We start from the raw sequence: 21718 nt of genomic DNA, 5'->3' as shown, positions 1-21718 counted from the left end.
AGGGGGCTTGTAACCTGAGTCCCAACACACAGAGCTTAAACCCTCAGGCTTTGACTTCGGGTGGTGGGGCTCAGGCTTTGGCCCCAGGCCTCAGCCAGTTTAAGCCAGCCTTGGCGACCCCATTAAAATGTTTGAGAACTGCTGACTTAGATATTCAACCAGATAAACACATTACACTGCCATGGACAAAATCATAACCAGGGTTTATAACTGACTCCAAAGGCTTGAGAACCCAAACTGAAAGATCCACACAGCTATTTTTAATGCGCTAGCTCGCGCTCCATTAACACAAGTTTGTCCACTTGGGCTGGGAGGCTGGCTCCCAGGTGCAGTGTAGACATACCCTGACTGGACAGCCTCCTCTTTAGATGTCCTAATTTGGGCTTTATAAGGGCTGATTATGTGTTAATCTGATGATTTAGTTGGAATTCAAAAGTGTAGCTAACACTTGGATTTGGTGACTTGATCTTAATTTGACCTTATTTTGACAATTGTATTGTTTAATCCTTAGTTTAGAAGAGTCTGTCGTGGTTTAATCTGAACAATATGTTTTCTTGATTTTATTTTTGATTGTTAGCTTGAATAAAAAGTATAAAAATATACCGAGTCATATTGCTTTCAAACAATTTGGATCAGAACCACTAAGGATCCATGTAGGATGGGCTCCTCTTGAAAGTAACCCTTCAGTTCTCACAATACAAAATAATAAAAAATCCAAGAACTAAAAAAGTAAAAACCCAGAAAGGAGAAATAGGCAATGGTTATAACAGAGGAAGAACCAGAAAGAGGTTAAAAACCATAAGAGAACAGGCAAAGGTGAAGGTTAAACAAAAGAGAGTAAAATATGCTTAAGAAACTGTGCAAAGTTTAGGCACAGGGCTAAGTACACGATTCTCTCCCCATACAGTTCAATCCAAATCTGAACAGGTAAACATCAAGTGATCCATCCCATCACCCATTCCCAGCTTCTGGCAAACAGAGGCTAGGGATACCATCCCTGCCCAGCCTGGCTAATAGTCATTGATGGACTATCCTCTATGAACTTATCTAGCTCTTTTTTGAACCCTGTGATAGTCTTGGCCTTCACAACATCCTCTTGCAAAGAGTTCCACAGCTTGACTGTGTGTTGTGTGAAGAAATACTTACTTTTGTTTGTTTTAAATCTGCTGCCTATTAATTTCATTGGCTAACCCCTACTACTTGTGTTATGAGAAGGAATAAATAACACTTATTTACTTTCTCCACACCAGTCATGATTTTATAGACCTCTATCATATCCCCCCTTAGTCGTCTCTTTTCTAAGCTGAAAAGTCCCAGTCTTATTAAATCTCCTCATATGGAAACTGTTCCATAACACTAATCATTTTTGTTGCCATTTTCTGTACCTTTCCCAATTCCAATACATCTTTTTTGAGATGGGGCGACCACATCTGCATGCTGTATTCAAGATGTGGGTATACCATGGATTTATATAGTAGAATTATGATATTTTCTCTTATTATCGATCCCTTTTCAAATGATTTCCAACATTCTGTTCGCTTTTTTGACTGCTGCTGCACATTGAGTGGATGTTTTCAGAGAACTATCCACAATGACACCAAGATCTCTTTCTTGAGAGGTAACAGCTAATTTAGACCCCATCATTTTATATGTATAGTTGGGATTATGTTTGCCAATGTGCATTACTTTGCATTTATCAACACTGAATTTCATCTGCCATTTTGTTGCTCAGCTCTACCCCCTTTACAGTGCAGTGGTGGGAGTAATCCCTACCTTCCCCACAAGTACCCTCCTTACAGCTCACCTCTGCCACTGTGCCTACAAAGCACAGCTGGCTGATAGTGGCTGGGAAGCTGATGAGGTATTATCCTCCCCTTCTCCCACTCCCAATTCACTCCCAATTACTTAGCACCACTGTTTTATTGGAATTAAAAAATAAATCTTTCACACCCAAAGAAGAAATAGCTTGTATTAGCAATACTGTGTACAACATGACTATGATGAGACAAAATCCAAATAGGTGCCCAGTGCAAAGAGGATCCATACATCCCACAATCCCACAGCTGCAGAATTCGCCATGGAATTTATCCTTGCTGAAGAATTGTGCTCCAGGATTCACACTTGCATCCCCCTCCCCAAGCAGAATCTCCCCCTGGCCATGTGGGTTATAGAGCAGGGAGTGGGAGGGGGAGAGGAGGAGCAAGAGGTTCTCTGGGAGTGGGGCACAAAGAAACTGGGGTCCTGTAGGACCTACTGCCATAATATCAGGAGCAGGATAAAAATAGAATGGGTATTTTATATATTTATATATGATATATAATAATAATAAAAAAAAAAAAAGAAAGGCCTTCCGTGTTGCAAAAAACACGAACGCCCCGGCCAGCAGCCGCCACTCTCTGGCCACCCAGCTCTGAAGGCAGTGCCGCTGCCAGCACTGCCACAGTTACTTCTGCGCTGCTGCTGGCGGTGGTGCTGCCTTCAGAGTTGAGCGGCCGGGGAGATCATGTTGTCTGCAGCACAGGAGGACTATTTTTTAAATCCCGTTCCCGTCTCACTATACCCACTCCAATTGCTTGTGCATTGTTTGTTGAATTTTTATCCTGCTCCCACTATTACGGCAATGGGATCGCAGTTCTGCTACGGGGTAGAGCCCTTCCAAAAAACAAACAGTTTCAGATTACAGGTAATGAAAGGGGAGGCATGACAAATTCCATGAATGGGGGAAGGGGGGGGGAGGAGGGCGACTGGAAATGCAGGAACCTTCCAACTTCTGAACACTACAGTGAAAACTGTAGTATGTTCTCTGACTTTCACTGTCCTGTGCGGATTGGTTGTTTGTGCCAACCCTTCTGCACCCTCCTTGGAGTCTCTTCTCCTCAGCTTCATTCTACACTTGTTCCTCTTATTCCTTTTCCTTCCATTTGCTTTCCAGTTAGCTGATCCCCTTCTAAGTAACCAACCCTTCACCCCAAAATAAAATAAAAGGAATCAACAGTACATTTGCTGCCCTTCCATTGTTCACTCTGCTTGTGTTCTACTTCCCCCCCACCTTGTATCCATCCTATTTACACAATGCTGTCTCACTGTTTCCTTGTATTCCCCTGTCTGTATCTATATGTTTTTTTCTTGTCTTTTATTTAGATGGTCTTTTTATTCTGTGTTTGTACAGCACCTAGCACAATGGGGTTCCGGTCTATGACTGGTGCTCCCAGGAGCTACTGCACGACAACAAAACAACATCTATTACACAAACACCCACACTTTTCTAGCTCTCCTGGTTGCCAAGAAAACATTGAAAACATGAACGATGAGTGAAATGAAGCAGCATTTTCCACTGAGAGGTGTAAACTGCTCCATTCATCTCCATGGGATGTTAAATCTAAAACCTAAAGGCAAATGTTTACATTTCAATATGGCTAACTCTTTCACGACTTATTATTTTTAGCAGAAACATCCAGCTGAAGGTGATATCCCACAATCATAAACTACCTCCCATGCCTCCCCAGTGGCCAAAAGCCCCACCTGTCCCTGATCCACTTATCAAAATATCCAGTTTCCCCCATTTCCATTTTTTTATGCAGTTGCGTTTGTCAATACAAAAAATCTGTGACACAGAAAACGAGGCCAGCACAAATTAACAACATTTCATACCAAATTAAACTCAAGGGAAATTACTCATTATAATATTTGATTATTTACATTAAAAAAATAAGAGGTTTTTAATTAAAGCTGCTACAGATTTTCCAGTTTGCTACACCAGAACGATGCAGAATCCAGGGCCTTGCTGAAAAAAATTAGGCCCAGCTTGCCTAGGAATGCATGGAGCCTTTACTATTAAGGTCTGGATACAATGGGTGAGATGGCATCATTTTATCCCAGGGCTGTAACTACACTGAATTTTTGCTTAACATTTCTCACTACTGCAATAGTACCAGTGCACTTCCACTGGACAAGGCGCCAGATTTTTAAGAATTGTCTATTCCTGCACAGAGCATGTCTAGGAGACACTGGTAAAAATGCCAATGGTTGCCAAAGCCCTGTCTACACTAGAACGCCCACCAGTAGAACTGGTGATACTACAATGGCAGGACATTTTAAAAAGCAGCTCAGGGTAGACTGGGCTAAGAGTGTGCCCATAATCACACAAAATTAAGACATCAATTATTTGCTCCCTGCTTGTACTGCTCTTGTGCGTTTCTTTGCTCAAACTATTTCCATTTCTGCTGGGATTCCAATATTTCCGGATAGAAACATAAGAGAAGACTAAGGGTAGGTCTACACTTACCTGGTAGTTCGGCGGCATGCAAATCCAACTTCTGGGTTCGACTTATCGCGTCTTGTCTGGACGAGATAAGTCGAACCCGGAAGTGCTCGCCGTCGACTGCGGTACTACAGCTCGGCGAGAGGAGTACGCGAAGTCGACGGGGGAGCCTGCCTGCCGCGTCTGGACCGTAGTTAGGTAAGTTCGAACTAAGGTACTTTGAACTTCAGCTACGTTATTCACGTAGCTGAAGTTGCGTACCTTAGTTTGAATTGGGGGGTTAGTGTAGACCTGCCCTAAGTCTGCTGAGCTGTTCATCCAAAGATCTCCAAAAGACTTTACAAAAGGTGGGTAAAGTTCTTTCTTATTTTGCACATGAGGAAGTTGAGGCACAGAGTCAGAATGACTTGGCTAAAGTCACACGGTGAGCCAATGGCTGAGTTGGAAATAGAAGATAAAATTTTCAAAAGTGTCTAAGTGATTTAGTCTCCTAAATTCCATTTGCAAAAGTGACTTAGGCACTCGGGACCAGATTTACAAAGGTATTTAGGTGATTGAAGCTACAAATAGGTGCCTAGTGGGATTTTCAAAATCCCCTAAAAGCAGGTGACTTCAATGGGCGTTACGCACTTAGTGCTTCCGTAAATCCCACTAGGCACCTATCTCCATCTTGGGTACCTAAATACCTTTGTAAATCTGGCCCTTAAGGGTCTGAGTTTCATTGAAAGTCAATGGGACTTAGAATCCGAAAATGCCCAACTCACTTCTGAAAATTTGACACAGAATCTAGATCCTCTTAATCTCAGTCCTGAATTCTAACCAGTATTTTATATCAGCAGCTTTCTATAACAGAATCACACAGTTCTTTCCCTGATGACCTTTATATGACAAATAAACAATGTTGTGAAGTTCCAAGTTTTCCTTACTTTAAGATGCAACCCTGCATGGAGCTAACCAATCTGGCCTCAGTCCAGCAAAACACATAAGCACATTCTTAATGTTTAAGCAGTGGGACTATTCACATGCTTAACTGTTAAGCACATGCTTATGTGTTTTCCTGGACTGGGGCCAGAGTGCTTAACAGCTGGCAGGATCGAGTCCTTTATTACAATGTGTATTTCACCTTGTATCAGAAAATTTTTAAGAATCAAAGTGCTTTTGAGCTTTGGAGGATTTTTTGTTTTTCGGTTGTAGATACGAAGATATATTTTTTTTTAAACTCATATATTTATTCAATGGTTCCCCTATTTTTTCTAATGAGGATTCAGCAAAACAGAAACATATTTCCTAGCAGATGACCTATACAACTCATTCATAATTTAGGCATGGTAATTTGAAAGGTACTCAGTAAGAACTCTACCTACATATTATACCAATACTCAGTCTCACATCCAGCCATTAAGAAAGGTACTTACTTCTTGTAAACAACCACCACAACATATACTTGTGCAAGTAAGTATATTGTTATATACCACTGACCACACAAAATTTCTTTATCACTGAATGCTTCACAGCTGGGTACAGTCTATGCATTCCAATATAGCACAAATAGGCCACACAGGTCACAATGCAGCACACAGGCACAATAACATCGGTGGATGTGACAGGGCAGGGAATGAAGAGGAGCACCATGGCCAAGCTCCAGGGAGAAGGATTAAGCACAGGGAAATGGGGAGAGTTGGGGAGTAGGATTTAAATTGCATTATCTGAGAAAGAGGGTTAGGAGTCAGACCAGAGGAGAGGGGGAGTCTTGCAATGGGATCATCTGAAGAGATTCAAGGAGTCAGTTAAATAAAAAGAGGGAGAGAGGCTGCTCCATGCAGCAGGGTCGATATGGGAGAAGAATCTCCGGTCCATTGGTGAAAGACCAAATGGGTATGTGAAGACAAGAGGAAAAAATTTAATCTAGTGAAAAACTTCGTCAACAGCTTGGACTTTGATTCTGCACAACTTGTTCACTTGCAAATTCCCATGGGAGTTTTGAGAGTGCTGGAAATGCAGGATCAGACCCAGAGAACAGAGACAGAAATGATTTTGGAGAGCTGGAGGGGCTGGGTGAAGGGAGGGGCAAATCCACAGTGGAACTTGAAGACTAGGAAGGTGATTTTCAACTGGATTCTGTAAAGAATAGGAAGCCAGTAAAGATTTCTGAAGATGGAGGGTTGGCGAGGGGGATATATTCCTGGGTACTGGTGTGGAAAAAAAGTCACATTTTGTAGAACTGAGACACAGGGAAATCATTAATGCAGGTGTTACTCCAGTCAAGAGGTGATAAGATGAGACAATATAGAAGAGTTTTGACAGAGGAGTATTCAAGACTGTGTCTGCTATAGGGAGGATGGAGACAGAAGCAGCCAACATTAGAAAGCTGAGGTAGGTGAAAGGAATTCAGGATCAATTTCAACAACTCAGCTCCTGGTTGTAGAGGGGAAGGTGAGATTTAAGCAGAGGAGGTGGAATGATCATTAGGGGAGGTCTTCAATTAATCAGCTTTTAAAAATATTGAAACGAAGGAAGATATTGCTAGAGCCAGAAGCTGGTGAAGTTGAAGCAGACAGAAAGTGAGGTAAGGGGCCAAAAGAGCGAAAGGGATACAGAATTGAGTATCCTCTGCATGGAAGCATTACCCAAGACTGAGTTCAGAGAGAAGGTGGCCAGAAGCCTTGACTGCGTAATGCACCAGTACCTTTTTCCGGAACCTTAAACTTCTCCTTTTTGTGCTTATATTTGTTGACAATTTTGTGGAATAAGTTCTTTTTCTGAGACTGGAATGAACCTACAGACAATATTAATAATAATATATTTTTAATTAGAAGTTTTTATACAACAAAACAATTATAGCATGTCGAATATAACTCCCTCTTTAATGACTACAGCATGCCACTTCATTTTACAATGTAGTGCCTGATCCAACACCCACAGGAGTTAATTGAAGCTTTCCATTGACCTCAGCGGGCATTGGATCATTCTCCTCGAACGTGAAAGAGAGATACCAGTTTAGTTTAAGAGAGTGAGGATGACAAGAAAAGTTGACTATGTAAAAATAGCCCCTTTTCCCTCCAAACATCTGCTCTCTGTGTATATCCAGAGTCAGAGCTCTTTGGTTTCAGTGACAATAAGTTTTTACTAATTGCAGAGCTAACGCAGCTCTGGGAGCTGGAGTCTCTCCTGGCTCACACATCATCCTCAGTTTTGACTGCAGAAACTTTATTACTTAGGATGGTGCCTGAACTGCTTGACCTACAAATATCTCAGGGAAGTTTGAGCACTGGCAGTTAGAAAAACATCTTTCTGACTGGTAAATAACATGAAAGTGGCCAAGACACAACAAACAGGTAACTCCTCCACTGCAATGCCATTTTTATGGAGTCACTTTTCAGAGCAAAAGTGCACTGTAAAGCATTACCTCCAAAAAAGTAGCAGGGAACCTAGTCTTCATGCTAGATTCAGACTAGATATAGATTCTCATACCTACATGTAAAGATAAAAGCAATATAATCAAGCAACAAACTTGGAAACTGTAAGGTGCTGATGTACTTTGGTTTGGGAAGTTCCTGTCATCAGTCAATTTTTTCAGTTTGATATGGTAGTTAGAAGTCACAATTGAAAAGTTATAGCACTATGCAAAAAAGGACAGTCCTCAGCTGGTACCCATCATGGGTAATTTTAGCTCAAGTCTGAACTAATTTAATTATAACGGGTTGATAAAAGTTAAATAACTTCAACAGAGTAGGCCAAATTAGTTACACAAGTTCAATCCTTCTTCAGTCCGTATGGCTGCATTCATATTACTGAGCACAGAATCTGGCCCGCTTTGCATTTTTTACCACAGCAAGCCAGATGCCAGAGTTACATGGGAGTTATTCTAAGGTGAGCAAAAATGTTAAAGCTATTCTTATCTACAAGTTTATTTATATCCAACAACAAAAAAAGAGCAGACAAATCTGCTGTCTGTACTTGGACTTGTTATTAATCTATTGTAATGGTTAAAAGGGGCAGAAGTAACACCATAAATAGATTTAGTCAGCACCACGGAATTGTTTCAACCTTTGATTTTCCTGAAGGCCTGATTTTCTTTTACAGAATTTTATATTTGTCCTTTTAAGAGAGATGCCTTCATGTATAACACCACCACGTGCCATCCTACGCCTTTCTTCTACTCTCCTAGAGCGGCGACAAGGAGAGTAGAAGAAAGCCTCAGAATGATGACACGACCCAAAGCAACAAAGAGCTGAGTGGAGCTGATGAGCAGCCGAGAAAAGTTGAGACGGGTTAAGCAAAGCCAGGCTTGGAAAAGCACAGGCAGGCGAAGGGAAAGGTGAGGGCTGAAATCCTGGCTCCCTGAAGTCAATGGCAAAAATCCCATTGACATCAGTGGGGTTAGGATTTCACCCGAAGGCTCCAGCAGGTCTGAATATTGGTGCAGGGCTCCATGCTAGCAGATCCCAATGAAGGGCCAAGCCCTAAAAGATGGGGAAAAAATGCATTTGGAATGACCAAAGGGGTGATTTCAGTTAGGAGGTTATCGGGATATGTGGCACATTCATAGAATCATGGAATATCAGGGTTGGAAGGGACCTCAGGAGGTCATCTAGTCCAACCCCCTGCTCAAAGCAAGACCAAGCCCCTGACAGATTGTTGCTCCAGATCCCTAAATGGCCCCCTCAAGGATTGAACTCACAACACTGAGTTTAGCAGGCCAATGCTCAAACCACTGAGCTATCCCTCTCATTATAAAATAGTACAGAGGTTTATACTACTATACTCTAAATCTGCATCTTATACCAACACTGCATAGAAAAGTACAGCTCAGCAGTGTCAGAGAGATTGCTGAGCACTGGAGCAGATATTCTGCACAGAAGCAGTGACTAAGGAAGCCACAGAAATAGGTTATAAGCTTTACAAATATTACACAGAATGAAGAATGTGTTTTGTTTATGATCCTCTTTCTACCATCCCTTCTAAAGAGCTCATCACAACCAAACATTGAAACGACCCCCTCAATGGGTAGAGGTTTCATGCAAACTTCTGTTCTCAAATGGAAACTCAAGGACATGGACTTCAGTGACAGGGAAAGGAAACTCTTCTCTGTCCCCTCATTCTGGGTTCTATTTTTCCCAAATAGTCACTAGAACATCCTTCAGTAGGGATCAAATGACTGAAGTGGAGCAAAGGCGAAAGCAGGTAATTTTTGTGACATACAGTCCCAAACTTTGGCCCAACAGTCAGAAAGTTTTGATTCTATGAAAAATTCCTTCTTCATGTTAATCTATTTAGTTGGTTGATGGGCTAATTACAGATGCAGTTTGTATTGCAGGTGAGTATATTAGCATGGGATTGACAGTTACCTAGGGAGGTTGTGGAATCTCCATCATTGGAGGTTTTTAAGAATAGGTTAGACAAACACTTGTCAGGGATGGTCTTGATCATACTTAGTCCTGCCTTAGTGCAGGGGAATGGACTAGATGACTTATTGAGGTCCCTTCCAGTCCTACATTTCTAAGATTCAATGAGTCTAAGAACCAAAGCTCTTGGATTGAAACACACAAACATGCAAGGAAGAAATACTAAGATGATGATACCAGGTCCAGACCTCAGGGTGCAAGTGTCACCCCTGTTATCAGTATCAGTAGAGGCCAAGGAACGAGCCAGTCATGGAGATCAAAGAATCTTTCACTCTTACAAGCTGTCCTTCTCGGTCAGAAGGTTACACAGCTGCTGCTTGTGCTATGTTTGCTCCATGGAGATAGATGTTAAGTCTCTAGGGAGGTCAACCCAACTCCATCCACCAGCACTAAATTCACAAAAAATGTAAGGTTGAAAAAGCAAACCTTAAAAGCTTGCTTGTCTTGAAATGATTTTATACAAGAAAAACTTTTGAGAACTACTGGGCTACAATGGTTTACTTGTCATTTTTGTAATGCCTTCTTGGTTTTAAAGTAAATCCTTTCCCTGCAGATATTTCTCAGCAGTTAACATAATACTCCATTTTTCTTGGGGTTTTAATGTTGCAGCAGTTGCTACCATATGGGAACTGCTTGTAGTTTACTTCTCGGTCTGTCCAGTACGCTCCCTGATATCAGAAGGAATATGCGCCACTCAGGGATTAGTGAGAATTAGCTAGAAGCAGCTGGAGTAAAGTAGCAAGCAACAAAATGAACAGACTGTGCGTGACTAACTCTAGCAACACTTGTTCAAAATTTCATGGGTGGATTTAAAAAAAAAAAATCCTCCTCCAAAAAAAAAAAAAAAATATCAGAAGAATGGATCAAATGGCTAGCACAGTGAATTCCAAGAAACGAGGCATATGTACTCGTCCTATTAAGTCTCCGGTCTCGTTTTACTAGTGCTAATAGAGTCTCTAAGGTTTCCCGCGGCAAAACTCCCATCTCAGACATTTGTAAGGCAGATTCCAAGAGCTCAGTTCAGATACCCATTTTCACTGAGCTGCATTACTGTCCAGTTTAATTGCAACTTGCTTCAGCCCTGCTTTGGGGAGGGCTACTTACTGTGAGCTAAACGCCAAGAGTGCCAGAGCTGTGCAGAATAATTGGAGTTCTCCGAATATTTGTCTCTACACTTACCAATCTATTCTCTCTCCATTTCCAGCTATCTTTGGAGATTCAGAACTCAAGTGCTGTTTTTAAAGGCGTTGTCTGTGAACCATTTGGCGCATGGATAGCAGCACATGATCGCAAGGTAGACTTAGTGCCGAGCAGCTAAAAAGCAAGCGAAAGACTGTGGCTCCATGAAAGCAATGCTCCAAAGGAGCAATAACTTTATGGTGCTATTTCTTGATTGTACTCTGGAAATGCCGAGAGGCCTCAGCTGAGATCAGAGCCCCCTGGAGCTAGGCGCTGTGCAAAAAGAATAAAAGACAATCCCTGTCTCAAATGAAAATATATTGAATTGCCACTCTTCTATGCCCCTCAACAAGTAAGTTGGGTTATTTGGCACATAATCATTTTTCATAGTTCAAAAGAGAAATGATAACTACAGATTTTGCCCTACGTTTCTGTAGATATGTAAATTGGCAACTCATTGTAGATCAATGGCTTCTGCTTGATACGATGCCCCAGCGTACGTTCTGCTAAAGACGTCAATCACGAGTGATGAATTCTGGAGCAGGATGCTGTCTGTATGGGTTAAGCCTGTCTCTTTCCTCCAGTTCTCAGCAGTTTTATTATACCGTTGATATGTATGAAACAAAAATATTTAGGGTGAGATTTTCAAAACTAACTCCGTTCCCTTTGAAGTAAAATCTCCCACTGACATCAACTAGAACAGAAGTAGACTAACGTGGAATACTTTTGAAAATCTGTCCCTAAACATATTTTAGGAAACTGCTTCTTAAGGGAGAAAGTTCAGAGGTACCTTACCCATACACATAGCTTTCCTGCTCCGGTGTCCTTCAGTGGGCGGGTGTAGTTAAATTGCAGAGCTGGAGGGGTGTCACACCAGGCAGAAAAGGCACCAGCTCATTAGGGATTGGCACTTGGGGCAAATGAAAGAAAGTGATTGGGGAAAAAAGCTAATTTGACTGATGTGCTGAATGCCCTGCTTATCCTGCTTGTTTTGATTATTCGACGCATCAGGCCTGAACTGCCTCTTGTTTAGACTGTTATAAATCAAACTCCATTTGAAGTTAACGGCTTTACAACAATACAAACTGATGTAACACCATTGTATTCAACTGAAACAAGCAATGTATGTGATTTCTTAAGTATTTAAGACATGATTAAGAAACAGTTACTTTTAAAAAAAATTTTACTTAAGAAAAAATGACATACAACCTCTCAATCTGTCATGTCCTGGCACCCTGGAAAATATTCTGTCACATTGAAGCCTACTTACTGAATTTTTAATGGCAGTTTATGGAGCACTGATCTGATACGGTGAAAGCTTCTCTAACTACTGGGCACTAAGAATACATGGGAAGTCTATTGTATGTGCTACAAATCTGTAGACATTTGTCCAGGAGAAAGGTAGTATGTTCTTAAACAAGTTTTCTCTGGCCTACATGCCGTCCTTAGGCATACGCAGCATACACGGTTGTGTAGGGCACCCAAAAATTTGGTGCACCACTGGGTCTTAGTGGCCACCCGCCCGCCTCTTGCTATCCCTGTTCTGACCCTTCCTGCAGGCTCCCACCACAGCTGGCTGCTGCAGCCTGGTGAGTCTTCCTCAAGAGGGGATCTAGTACTTAAAAGTGAAAAAGGCTTCCAGCCTGCCAGACCTAGTGAAACACTGAAATTCTTAAAGAGCCATTCAAGTGGTAATGAAGCCATTTAACAGGCATTTGTCAACCCCCAGGTATATACTGTCAGTTTCTGAATTTACTGACCAAAATCAGTTGTGCATTACTATTAATATTTAGTCAGAACATGTTAGTCTACAGGACCTTAGTTTAAAATTTGCTTTAAAAATATTTCACTAGTGTGTTGCTGAAGATTATAAAATCACATCTCTAAAAAATCCTTGCATAGATTTTTAGATGCACAATCTGAGTATTCATCTTTAGCCTTAAATGCTTGGATCTTCAGACATATAGTTTTTAAAATAAATCCTTCAAAAGACCACCCTTATCTAAAATAAACATGCGAGCCTGGGCTGCCGTCGGGCATAGGGGCACCAGTTTAATAATACTGCATAGGGCCCCCATAATTCCTAAGGACAGCCCTGCTGCCATGCTATCATTATTCCTTCTCATGTGTATCACAGTTAGACCTAGAGTCCTCAACTAAGACTGGAGCCCCATTGTGCTGGGTACTGTACAAACACACAGTAAGCAACAGTCCCGGATCTGATGAAGGGTCTATAACGACAAGACAGACAGAGCGTGGAAGGAGAACCAGAGGTACAGAGAAGTGAAGACAGCTGCACACAGTTGGTCAGTGGCAGAGGCAAGAATAGACTCTAGGTCTCCTAAGTCCCAATCCAGTGCCATATCCACTTGCCCAGTGGCTCTCAACCCTTCCAGACGACTGTACCCCTTTCAGGAGTCTGATTTCTCTTGCATACCCCCAAGTTACACCTCACTTAAAAACTATGTGCTTACAAAATCAGACATAAACATACAAAAGTGTCACGGCACACTATTACTGACAAATGGCTTACTTTCTTATTTTTACCATATACTTATAAAATAAATCAATTGGAATATAAATATTGTATTTACATTTCAGTGTATAGTATATAGAGCAGTATAAACAAGTCATTGTCTGTATGAAATTTTAGTCGGTACTGACTTTGCTAGAGCTTTTTCTGTAGCCTGTTATAAAACTAGGCAAATATCTAGATGAGTTGATGTACCACCTGGAAGACCTCTGTGTACCCCCAGGGTATGCGTACCCTTGGAGGAAAACCCCTGGACTCGACCCATACTGCCTCTCCGATTCATTTGAAAAATGCTTGAGTTCTAACACAGGCAAAAAGTACCCCTCAGAACTATCTCTATAATTTTCGTAAGACTTTTCACTATACGTGCTGCACTTAATGTGCTTCTTTATTAGCAGCATGCACATGGGCCCCCTTCACAGACATGCACATCTGACAGTTTTTCAGGTCAATATTCGATAGCAACCTTCGTAGACGTAACAGTCTATATAGCAGGTCATCTATCTGGTCAGCTGTTAATGTAAAGGCAAGCTTGGAAAGCCCACAGTTGGTCTAAGCTCACTACATCTCAGGATAAGTTTGGGATCCAGCTTAACGAAGTTAGCCATGGTGGGGCAGTTATCTTTTACACTGTTAAAATTCTCTTGCACACGGTTGGATCTGGGTTGCTTCTTATCCCTGCCTCACATGATCTGCAGTATCCCAGAGTCCACTTCCAGCCAGTGTGGTCAACACTTGAACTACTCATCTCTGTTGATCTGATACATTTGTTGGCAGCACAATCACCGCTTAGAAGAGGTGACTGAAATTAGAAATTTCCATTCCTTGGGAACTTGCAACATTTCACATTTTTGTTGTTGTTGTTCTGAATTGGAATGAAATGTGAAAAGTTTGAAATTTCCCACGAAATGAAATTTCTGAATTTTTTTTTGTTTCAGATCAAACGTTTTAATTTTGAGACTTTTTTATATCTATATATCTATATGTATATCTATATCTCTCTCTCTATATATATATATCTTTTAATTGTATATAAATTTTAAATATACAAATCTGAAAACAAACTATCTAAGTGTTCCATTCCCCTGTCGAAATGCTTCCCTTCAATTATTTCCCCCTCAGACAAAATTATGTCAAAATCAACATGTTCCTGGGTTTTGATTTTGTTGAATCGACGTTTTTCAATGGAATTATTGCTTTGATGGAAATTTTTTTACCAGCTCTACCTCTTGGTATCTCAGTGCCAGCCCACAATGGAGCTGTGCTGACTTATCCCAGCTGAGAATCTCACTCAATAGTTGCAAGTGAATTTAGTATTCATGGAAATGAGGAACTGTTAGCTGTGGCTTGGCCAGACACAAAGTATGTCTACACTTTGAGCTCGGGGTGTGATATCCAGCTCAAAGAGACACATCCAATAAAAACAAAGCTAGCTATACTACATACCCATTTGAGAACCTAGGCACGTACTTGGAGCAACTAGTTCGCCTCCTGTGCTCTATTTTTAGCACACTAGCTCGACTGGTGCTTGCATGAGTTTGTCTCCTCAAGCTGGGAATCACACCACTAGCTGGAAGTGTAAATGTACCCATGGGATAGGCAAGTGCTGCATAATCTTACCCAGAGGACTCTGCCAGCACTACTCATACCTGACCTGTTACATATCTGCAATTGTATTGCTGGCCTTCTCTTAAGACAAGAAACTGGAAAAATTCAAATTCAAATGTGCTTTGCAAAAATAGAGATGAGAATGAGACCAACTTACTAACAAAGCCAACGCCAGAATTCAACTTTTCACTATCTGACTATGGAACATATCCCACGATATCCAGACAAATGAGTATGTCAATAAAGCACTAAACAGTGTGTGCTGTTGCTTAGGGTTACCATTCGTCCGGATTTACCCGGACATGTCCTCTTTTTTGTACTAAAAATAGCGTCCGGGGGGAATTTGTAAAGCACTCACAATGTCCGGGATTTCCCCCCTCCCCCGGCAGAGCAGACCGAGCGGCTGGGAGGGCTGCAGGAAAGACCCGGGCTGGACTCCAGAGCAGCTGTAGAGGAGCCGGATCCGCCCTGCATTCTGAGCAAGTGTCTCAGCACAAAGTGCAGCCCTCCCCTTTTGCAACTGGGAGCGGTTTCTGCCATGCAGCGTAGCAAAACGGGAGCGAGAGCACTTTGTGCTGATACAAGGGCAGCTCTCCCCTGCAGCCCGGTCCGGGCCAGGGACCGGGTTTTGTTGTGCAGGGCCAGGGACCGGGTTTTGTTGTGCTGGGGAGCTCAGCCACGTGTCCGGCTCGCACAGAGCCCAACACCCTGTTCTGAGCAGCAGGGTAAGGGGGCCAAGGGGCAGGAGAAGGGGCAGGGAGGTTCTGGAGGGGGCAGTCAAGAAACGGGGGGGGGAGCTTTTTGGGGGGAGTGGAGAAAGTTTTGGGCAGTCAGGGTACAGGTAGGGGGTAGGGTCCTGGGGGGCAGTTGGGGGGGTCTTAGGAGGGGGCAGTTAGGGGACAAGGAACAGGGAGTCTTAGGTAGGGGGTGGGGTTCTGGAGGGCAGTTAGGAGCAGGGGTCCCAGGAGGGGGCAGTCAGGGGACAAGGAGCGGGGTGGGGGGCTGAGAGTTCTGGGGGGGAGCTGTCAGGGGGCAGGAGTGGGGAGAGGGATCGGAGCAGTCAGGGGACAGGGAGCAGAGCGGTTTAGATGGGTTGGGAGTTCTGGGGGGGGCTGTCAGGGGGCAGGAGTGCGGAGAGGGATCGGAGCGGTCAGGGGACAGGGAGCAGAGGAGTTTAGATGGGTTGGGAGTTCTGGGGGGGGCTGTCAAGGGGTGGGGAGTGGTTGGATGGGGCGTGGGAGTCCCAGGGGTCTGTCTGGGGGTGGGGGTGTGGATAAGGGTTGGGGCAGTCAGGGGACAAGAGGCAGGGAGGCTTAGATAGGGAGTGGAGTCCTGGGGGGCAGTTAGGGGCAGGGGTCCCAGGAGGGGGCAGTCAGGGGACAAGGAACGGGGGGAGGGTTGGGGGTTCTGGGGGGGCGGGAAGTGGGAGGGGCTAGGGCGGGGCTCCTCCCGTCCTCTTTTTTGCTTGCTGAAATATGGTAACCCTACTGTTGCTAGAAATCAGGGCAGTTACTGCTGATTACCATCAATTAGCAGTTGGCTCCCAAAACGTGCTGCCTAATAAACCACCAGATTACTGTGCTGTAGAATTGGTTCATTTGTTCTGGGCTGGCTTGTAGATTTCTCAGATACAAACTATAGAGTTGCAATTAGCAACGATCAGGCCTCAGTAAATATTATGGACAATGGCTAATTTTGCCAGAACCTGCTCAGCCCTTCCCTACTTGCATAAATACAAAATCAATACTATATTGGGCACACTGTATAAACAACATCACAAACAGTTCTGTTCCATGTATTGTAATTTGGTTGCTCGCGATTCAGACAAACAGCACAAAACTATGTATGTCTGAATAAGATATTTAGATCTGCAAAAGTAGTCAGTTAGTGCCATCAACACAGTGATCAGGCAGTAAGAGTTATTCTCATTTTATCGGTGTATTCAGCATCTTGTTGCCTCAGCTCTTCAGAACAACAGAATTACTGGTAATCATTCCTCCTTTCCTGATGCATTTATATTCACATATAGTACCACAGGCTCAAAGAATTAGGCCTAATGGATACTCACCCACACTACACAAACCATGCACACATGACACAATTGGAAGTTTCTGCTCATGAGAGACTGAGTACTGGACTTACAAGGGTTTAGAACGGAGGCATTACTGCAGAAATGTTTTATTTCCAGAGTGAGAATATGTTAAATCAATGAATAAAAGGGAAAAAGGAAAAATAAAATCTGTGAAAGTCCTGGTGATAACCAACTTTGTCACAATGAAGAAAGCAACACTGACTCCACATTCCTCACATGTAGGCAAGCATGCTGAGGTAAGAAAATAACTCCTGAACCCAGCACAGCAGCTATTATGGATTACGAATGTACCTCAGAAAGCACCTTACCTTTGTTGGATTTTGGTTGTTCTGCTGGACAGCTTCCAACCTTCTTCTTTTTCCTGGGAACAGATACGCTTTTCCGGTCAAACGTAATGGGACTGTACTGAGGGAGGCTGTTGAATTTTTTTTCAAATTCTTCTTCCAATTTTGCTAAACTAAAGAAAGGAAGGGAAAAAACCAAAGTCAATCACATGGTTCACACAGATAAAGTTTAAAACAGGTTCTGGGTCGATAAGGTTCAGTGGTACTTTTATACCTGAACTCACCACAGTTAGGTCATTTTATATATACACTTTTTAAAAAATTGAATGATTGTGTTTGCATTCAATCCTGATCTGTCACGTGAGGGAGATTAATCAATCATAAAAGGAGGACAAAGAAACACTGAAAAAGAGTGGCACCAATATCAATGAGTAAATAATACTAGATTATGAACAAAGAGGTTTTCTGAAAAAGCCAACTTATTTTTTTTTTTAAAGATTTGCTCCTTTTTATTTATAAAGGGCGCCTTTATGTTAAAGCTCTAATTGGTTTCACACACACACACACACACACACACACACATTATAAAGGGCGCCTTTATGTTAAAGCTCTAATTGGTTTCACACACACACACACACACACACACACAAAACCCCTTTCCCCCCACCCAGGGCCAGCTCTGGCTTTTTTGCCGCCCCAGGCAAAAAAGCCTCCTGCCGCCCCCCCCCCCCCCCCCGTGCGGCAGGGGAGGGCACCAAGCCCGGCCGCAGGCCGCTCTCCCCAACCGGCCAGAGTGCCGGGGGGAGGGCGGCGAGCCTGCCGCGGCTCTGCTGGCGGCCGGAGCCCTGGGCGGAGAGCCCGGCCGGGGTTCCGCTCTCCTCGGCGGCCAGAGCGCCGGTGGGAGGCCAGAGAGCCCAGCCGGGGCTCCGCTCTCCCCGGCGGCCGGAGCCGGAGCACCGCACCGCCCCACTCCAGGTGCCGCCCCAAGCACAAGCTTGGTGGGCTGGTGCCTGGAGCCGGCCCTGCCCCCGCCAAAACTATAAGAAAAACAATTTACAAAAGCCAAGCAAGCAATAAACAACCAACCAAACTACACCTCTACCTTGATATAATACTGTCCTCGGGAGCCAAAAAATCGTATCGCGTTATAGGTGAAACGGCGTTATATCGAACTTGCTTTGATCCACCAGAGCTCGCAGTCCCCCCCCCACCCCCACCCCCGGAGCACTGCTTTACCGCGTTATATCCGAATTCATGTTATATCGGGTCGCATTATATCGGGGTAGAGGTGTACTTAATATACATAGCTCTTCAATAGGGCGTCTGGGAAGAACTGAGGGCATGGGGCTAGGGATGCAGCAGGATTGGATTGGCTGCTGCATTTATCTGGTGATATATTAATTATTTTATTACACAGAGCCAACTGCATGATACGTTTACAAGCAATTAAAGTATCTGTTGTTCAGTTGACTAGAGCTCCTGCACATATGTTCTCTGAGCTTGTGTGGTTTTTAATAACAAATCAATAAATTGGTGCTGACATGAGAAGTCTGAGTTTTCCTAGCTCTAATTCTCTTTGCTATGAAAGACCAGCAGACAATGAGGAGTTTGCAACCGAAGGCCCCGATCCCGTAATGACATTCACATAGGCAGACCCCTGCATTGGTACAGTGCCTGGGTCTACCTCTGCAGAGCTCATGACAGGACAGGAGCTAAGACAGACAAGACAAACATGGCATGCAACACTAGGGAGTTGCCAGTGGAGGAGGCGGTAGGGAGGATACCTGAATAGGGTTGCCAACTTTGTAATATTTAAAAACCGGACACTTCCCCCTAAAGCCCCCCGTTCGCTCCTCTTTCCCTGCTGCCCCCTGTTGCTCGTCCCCTCTTTCCCCCACCTCTGCCTGGATCAGGAGGGACTCACCTGCGGAGCAGGGGCTGGGAGTTGCAGCCACCTGACACAGGTAGGAGGTGGCCCCACCTAAGTAGGGGATGGTGCGGGTGATGACTCAGTGCCTCCCTGCCTCCCCCACCCGCAGTAACCAGACTTTGAGTGTCTGGTCAGTAGATCTGACACTGTCAGGTCCCCTTTTCGACTGCACTTTCCGGTCAAAAAACCAGGCACCTGGCCACCCTATACCTGGAAGTAGTAGATTTTTAAAAGGATGAATATGAAGAAGGCAGAGGATACCTGGCAGACAAGAAGAGGGAGATTGTTCCCATGGTAATGGGCAAGTAATGCAAGAGAACGTACCAAATCTGAGTCTGGGAGAAGAAGGAACCAAGGTGAGAGGGGTGGGAGGAACAAGGTGTGCTTGTGGCGGGGGAGGAAATAAGAGGAGAGATGTAGGTGGGAACAAGATTATGCAGAGCCTTAAAGAGGGATGTTTAATATAGAGATCTGATCTACACTTAAAAATCAGATTGACCTAGCTATGCCATTCAGGGCTGTGAAAAATTTTGCACCCTGAGCATCGTAGTTAGGTTGACCTAACCCCCAGTGTAGAGACAGCTAGGTCAGTGGAAGGATTCTTTCCTCAACCTAGCTACCGTCTCTCGGAGAGGTGCACTAATTACATCGACAGAAAAACCCCTTCAGTCAACGTAGGAAGCAACTACACTACAGAGCGACAGTGGTAGAGGTGCAGCACCACAGGTGTGCCGCTGTGGTGGAGACATGCCCATCGTTTCTTGAACTTTTAGTAAAAATCTTAAATTCATGTATTATAAAGGTTTCTTCTATTAGAACTGGTTGAATAATAGTAATGAATAACACTGGTGAGAGAGGAAATAAGTTATCCTCGCATACATATCTTCACTATCTAATCAGTTGTACAGATGGTAGCACAATATTTGTCAAATACATTATTCAAAACTGTTAACTGGCAAACACTGAATAAATTATTTGCATCTACATTTTTTAGATTAGTTGATGAGCTGTGGAATTCATCATCTTCTCAAACTGACCTAATGTTTTAATGTAATTAAATAAATGAAAAGCTGGTTAACTTTTTGATGGAACATTGTGTAGTACAAGAAGATCTTTACAAAATCTCCACATCACCGACTAGTACATTACGTACTGAGAATAATAAAAGTGCAGCATTACTTTGCGTAGTGTATTCCAGGTAATAACACCACCTTGAGATTTTCAATATTGAATGTCCTTGCTATAAGTGCATTACCACTAAATTTCAGATACACCATGTTATGAAAAATGTTACTATAAATCTACCCTGTTTCCCCGAAAATAAGACAGTGTCTTATATTAATTTTTGCTCCCAAAGATGCGCTAGGTCTTATTTTCAGGGGATGTCTTATTTTTCAGAAATGAAAAATGCCTTATTATCGGTGGATGCCTTATTATCGGGGAGGTCTTATTATCGGGGGGATGCCTTATATTACAACGAGAGGCAAAACTGTAAGTAGGCCTTATTTTCGGAGGATGTCTTATTTTCGGGGAAACAGGGTACACAAAAGAAACCGATTAAAACTTTAAGCCTGAAATATGAAGAGAATCTATTCCCTTTAATCCAATTTATTCCCTCTGAATTCAGATAATTAGAAATATCCAAGGATTTGCAAACTATGAATGGCTAAGTAGATTTTTCACCACTATTACTGAAGTTAAGTAAATCTGTTAGTGCTATGAGGAGAATTGCTATTCATATTCCTGAGAGCCACTTCTGTGTAGATTTGCAAAAGCGTTAATTTTTAAAAATAATTAATAATTATTTCTCTACTGATTTATTCCACTGCCTTAATCTACTTATCTCCTATTCAAGTAGCAGGGGCGGCTCCAGGCACCAGCGCAGCAAGCGCGTGCCTGGGGCGGCAAGCCGCGGGGGGCGGCCTGCTGGTCACTGTGAGGGCGGCAGTCAGGTGGCCTTTGGCGGTGTGCCTGCGGGAGGTCCGCCAGTCCCATGGTTTCGGTGGCAAGCACGCCGAAGCCGCGGGACCGGCAGATCACCCGCAGAAATGCCGCCAAATCCGCGTGATTGCGGACTGCCCGCATGCACGCAGTTGAAGTCCGCCTGACTGCTGTGCTTGGGGCGGCAAAAAACAGAGCCGCCCCGTCAAGAAGTTATCTCCTTGACTGAAAACCATTTACCCATTTACCCTATTCACTCCACTGCATTAGAACAACGGTTACAAAGGAAAATAACGACTCTTAGGTGCTATGAGAATAGAAATAATAAATAAGTGAAAGGAGCACTGTTAAATTATCTCCTTTTTTGGAGGTAAAAATTAACACTTTTTCCAGTTGATGAAGCGCCTACCTAGAACTTTAAATAATGTTTCTAATGTACTTTGAAAATTAAATTAACCCTCTACATCACCTCTTAGGTAGGTAAA

General features: G+C 43.3%; 1 protein-coding gene across 6 annotated transcripts in view; it reads right to left on the bottom strand.

Moving 5' to 3' along the window:
• BBX (BBX high mobility group box domain containing) overlaps positions 1 to 21718 on the bottom strand; it is a 209828-nt gene that overhangs the window by 29882 nt on the left and 158228 nt on the right. For all 6 annotated transcript variants that reach the window (XM_054045385.1, XM_054045389.1, XM_054045378.1 and 3 more), the window contains one exon: positions 17387 to 17535. In XM_054045385.1, coding sequence (XP_053901360.1) covers positions 17387 to 17535 — 149 coding nt within the window. The remainder of the gene's footprint in view (positions 1 to 17386; positions 17536 to 21718) is intronic.

Source organism: Malaclemys terrapin, chromosome 1 (genome assembly GCF_027887155.1).
Source record: "Malaclemys terrapin pileata isolate rMalTer1 chromosome 1, rMalTer1.hap1, whole genome shotgun sequence".
Lineage (NCBI taxonomy): Eukaryota > Metazoa > Chordata > Testudines > Emydidae > Malaclemys > Malaclemys terrapin.
The sequence above is the reverse complement of the archived record's forward strand: the minus strand, read 5'-3'. Positions and strand labels throughout refer to the sequence as shown.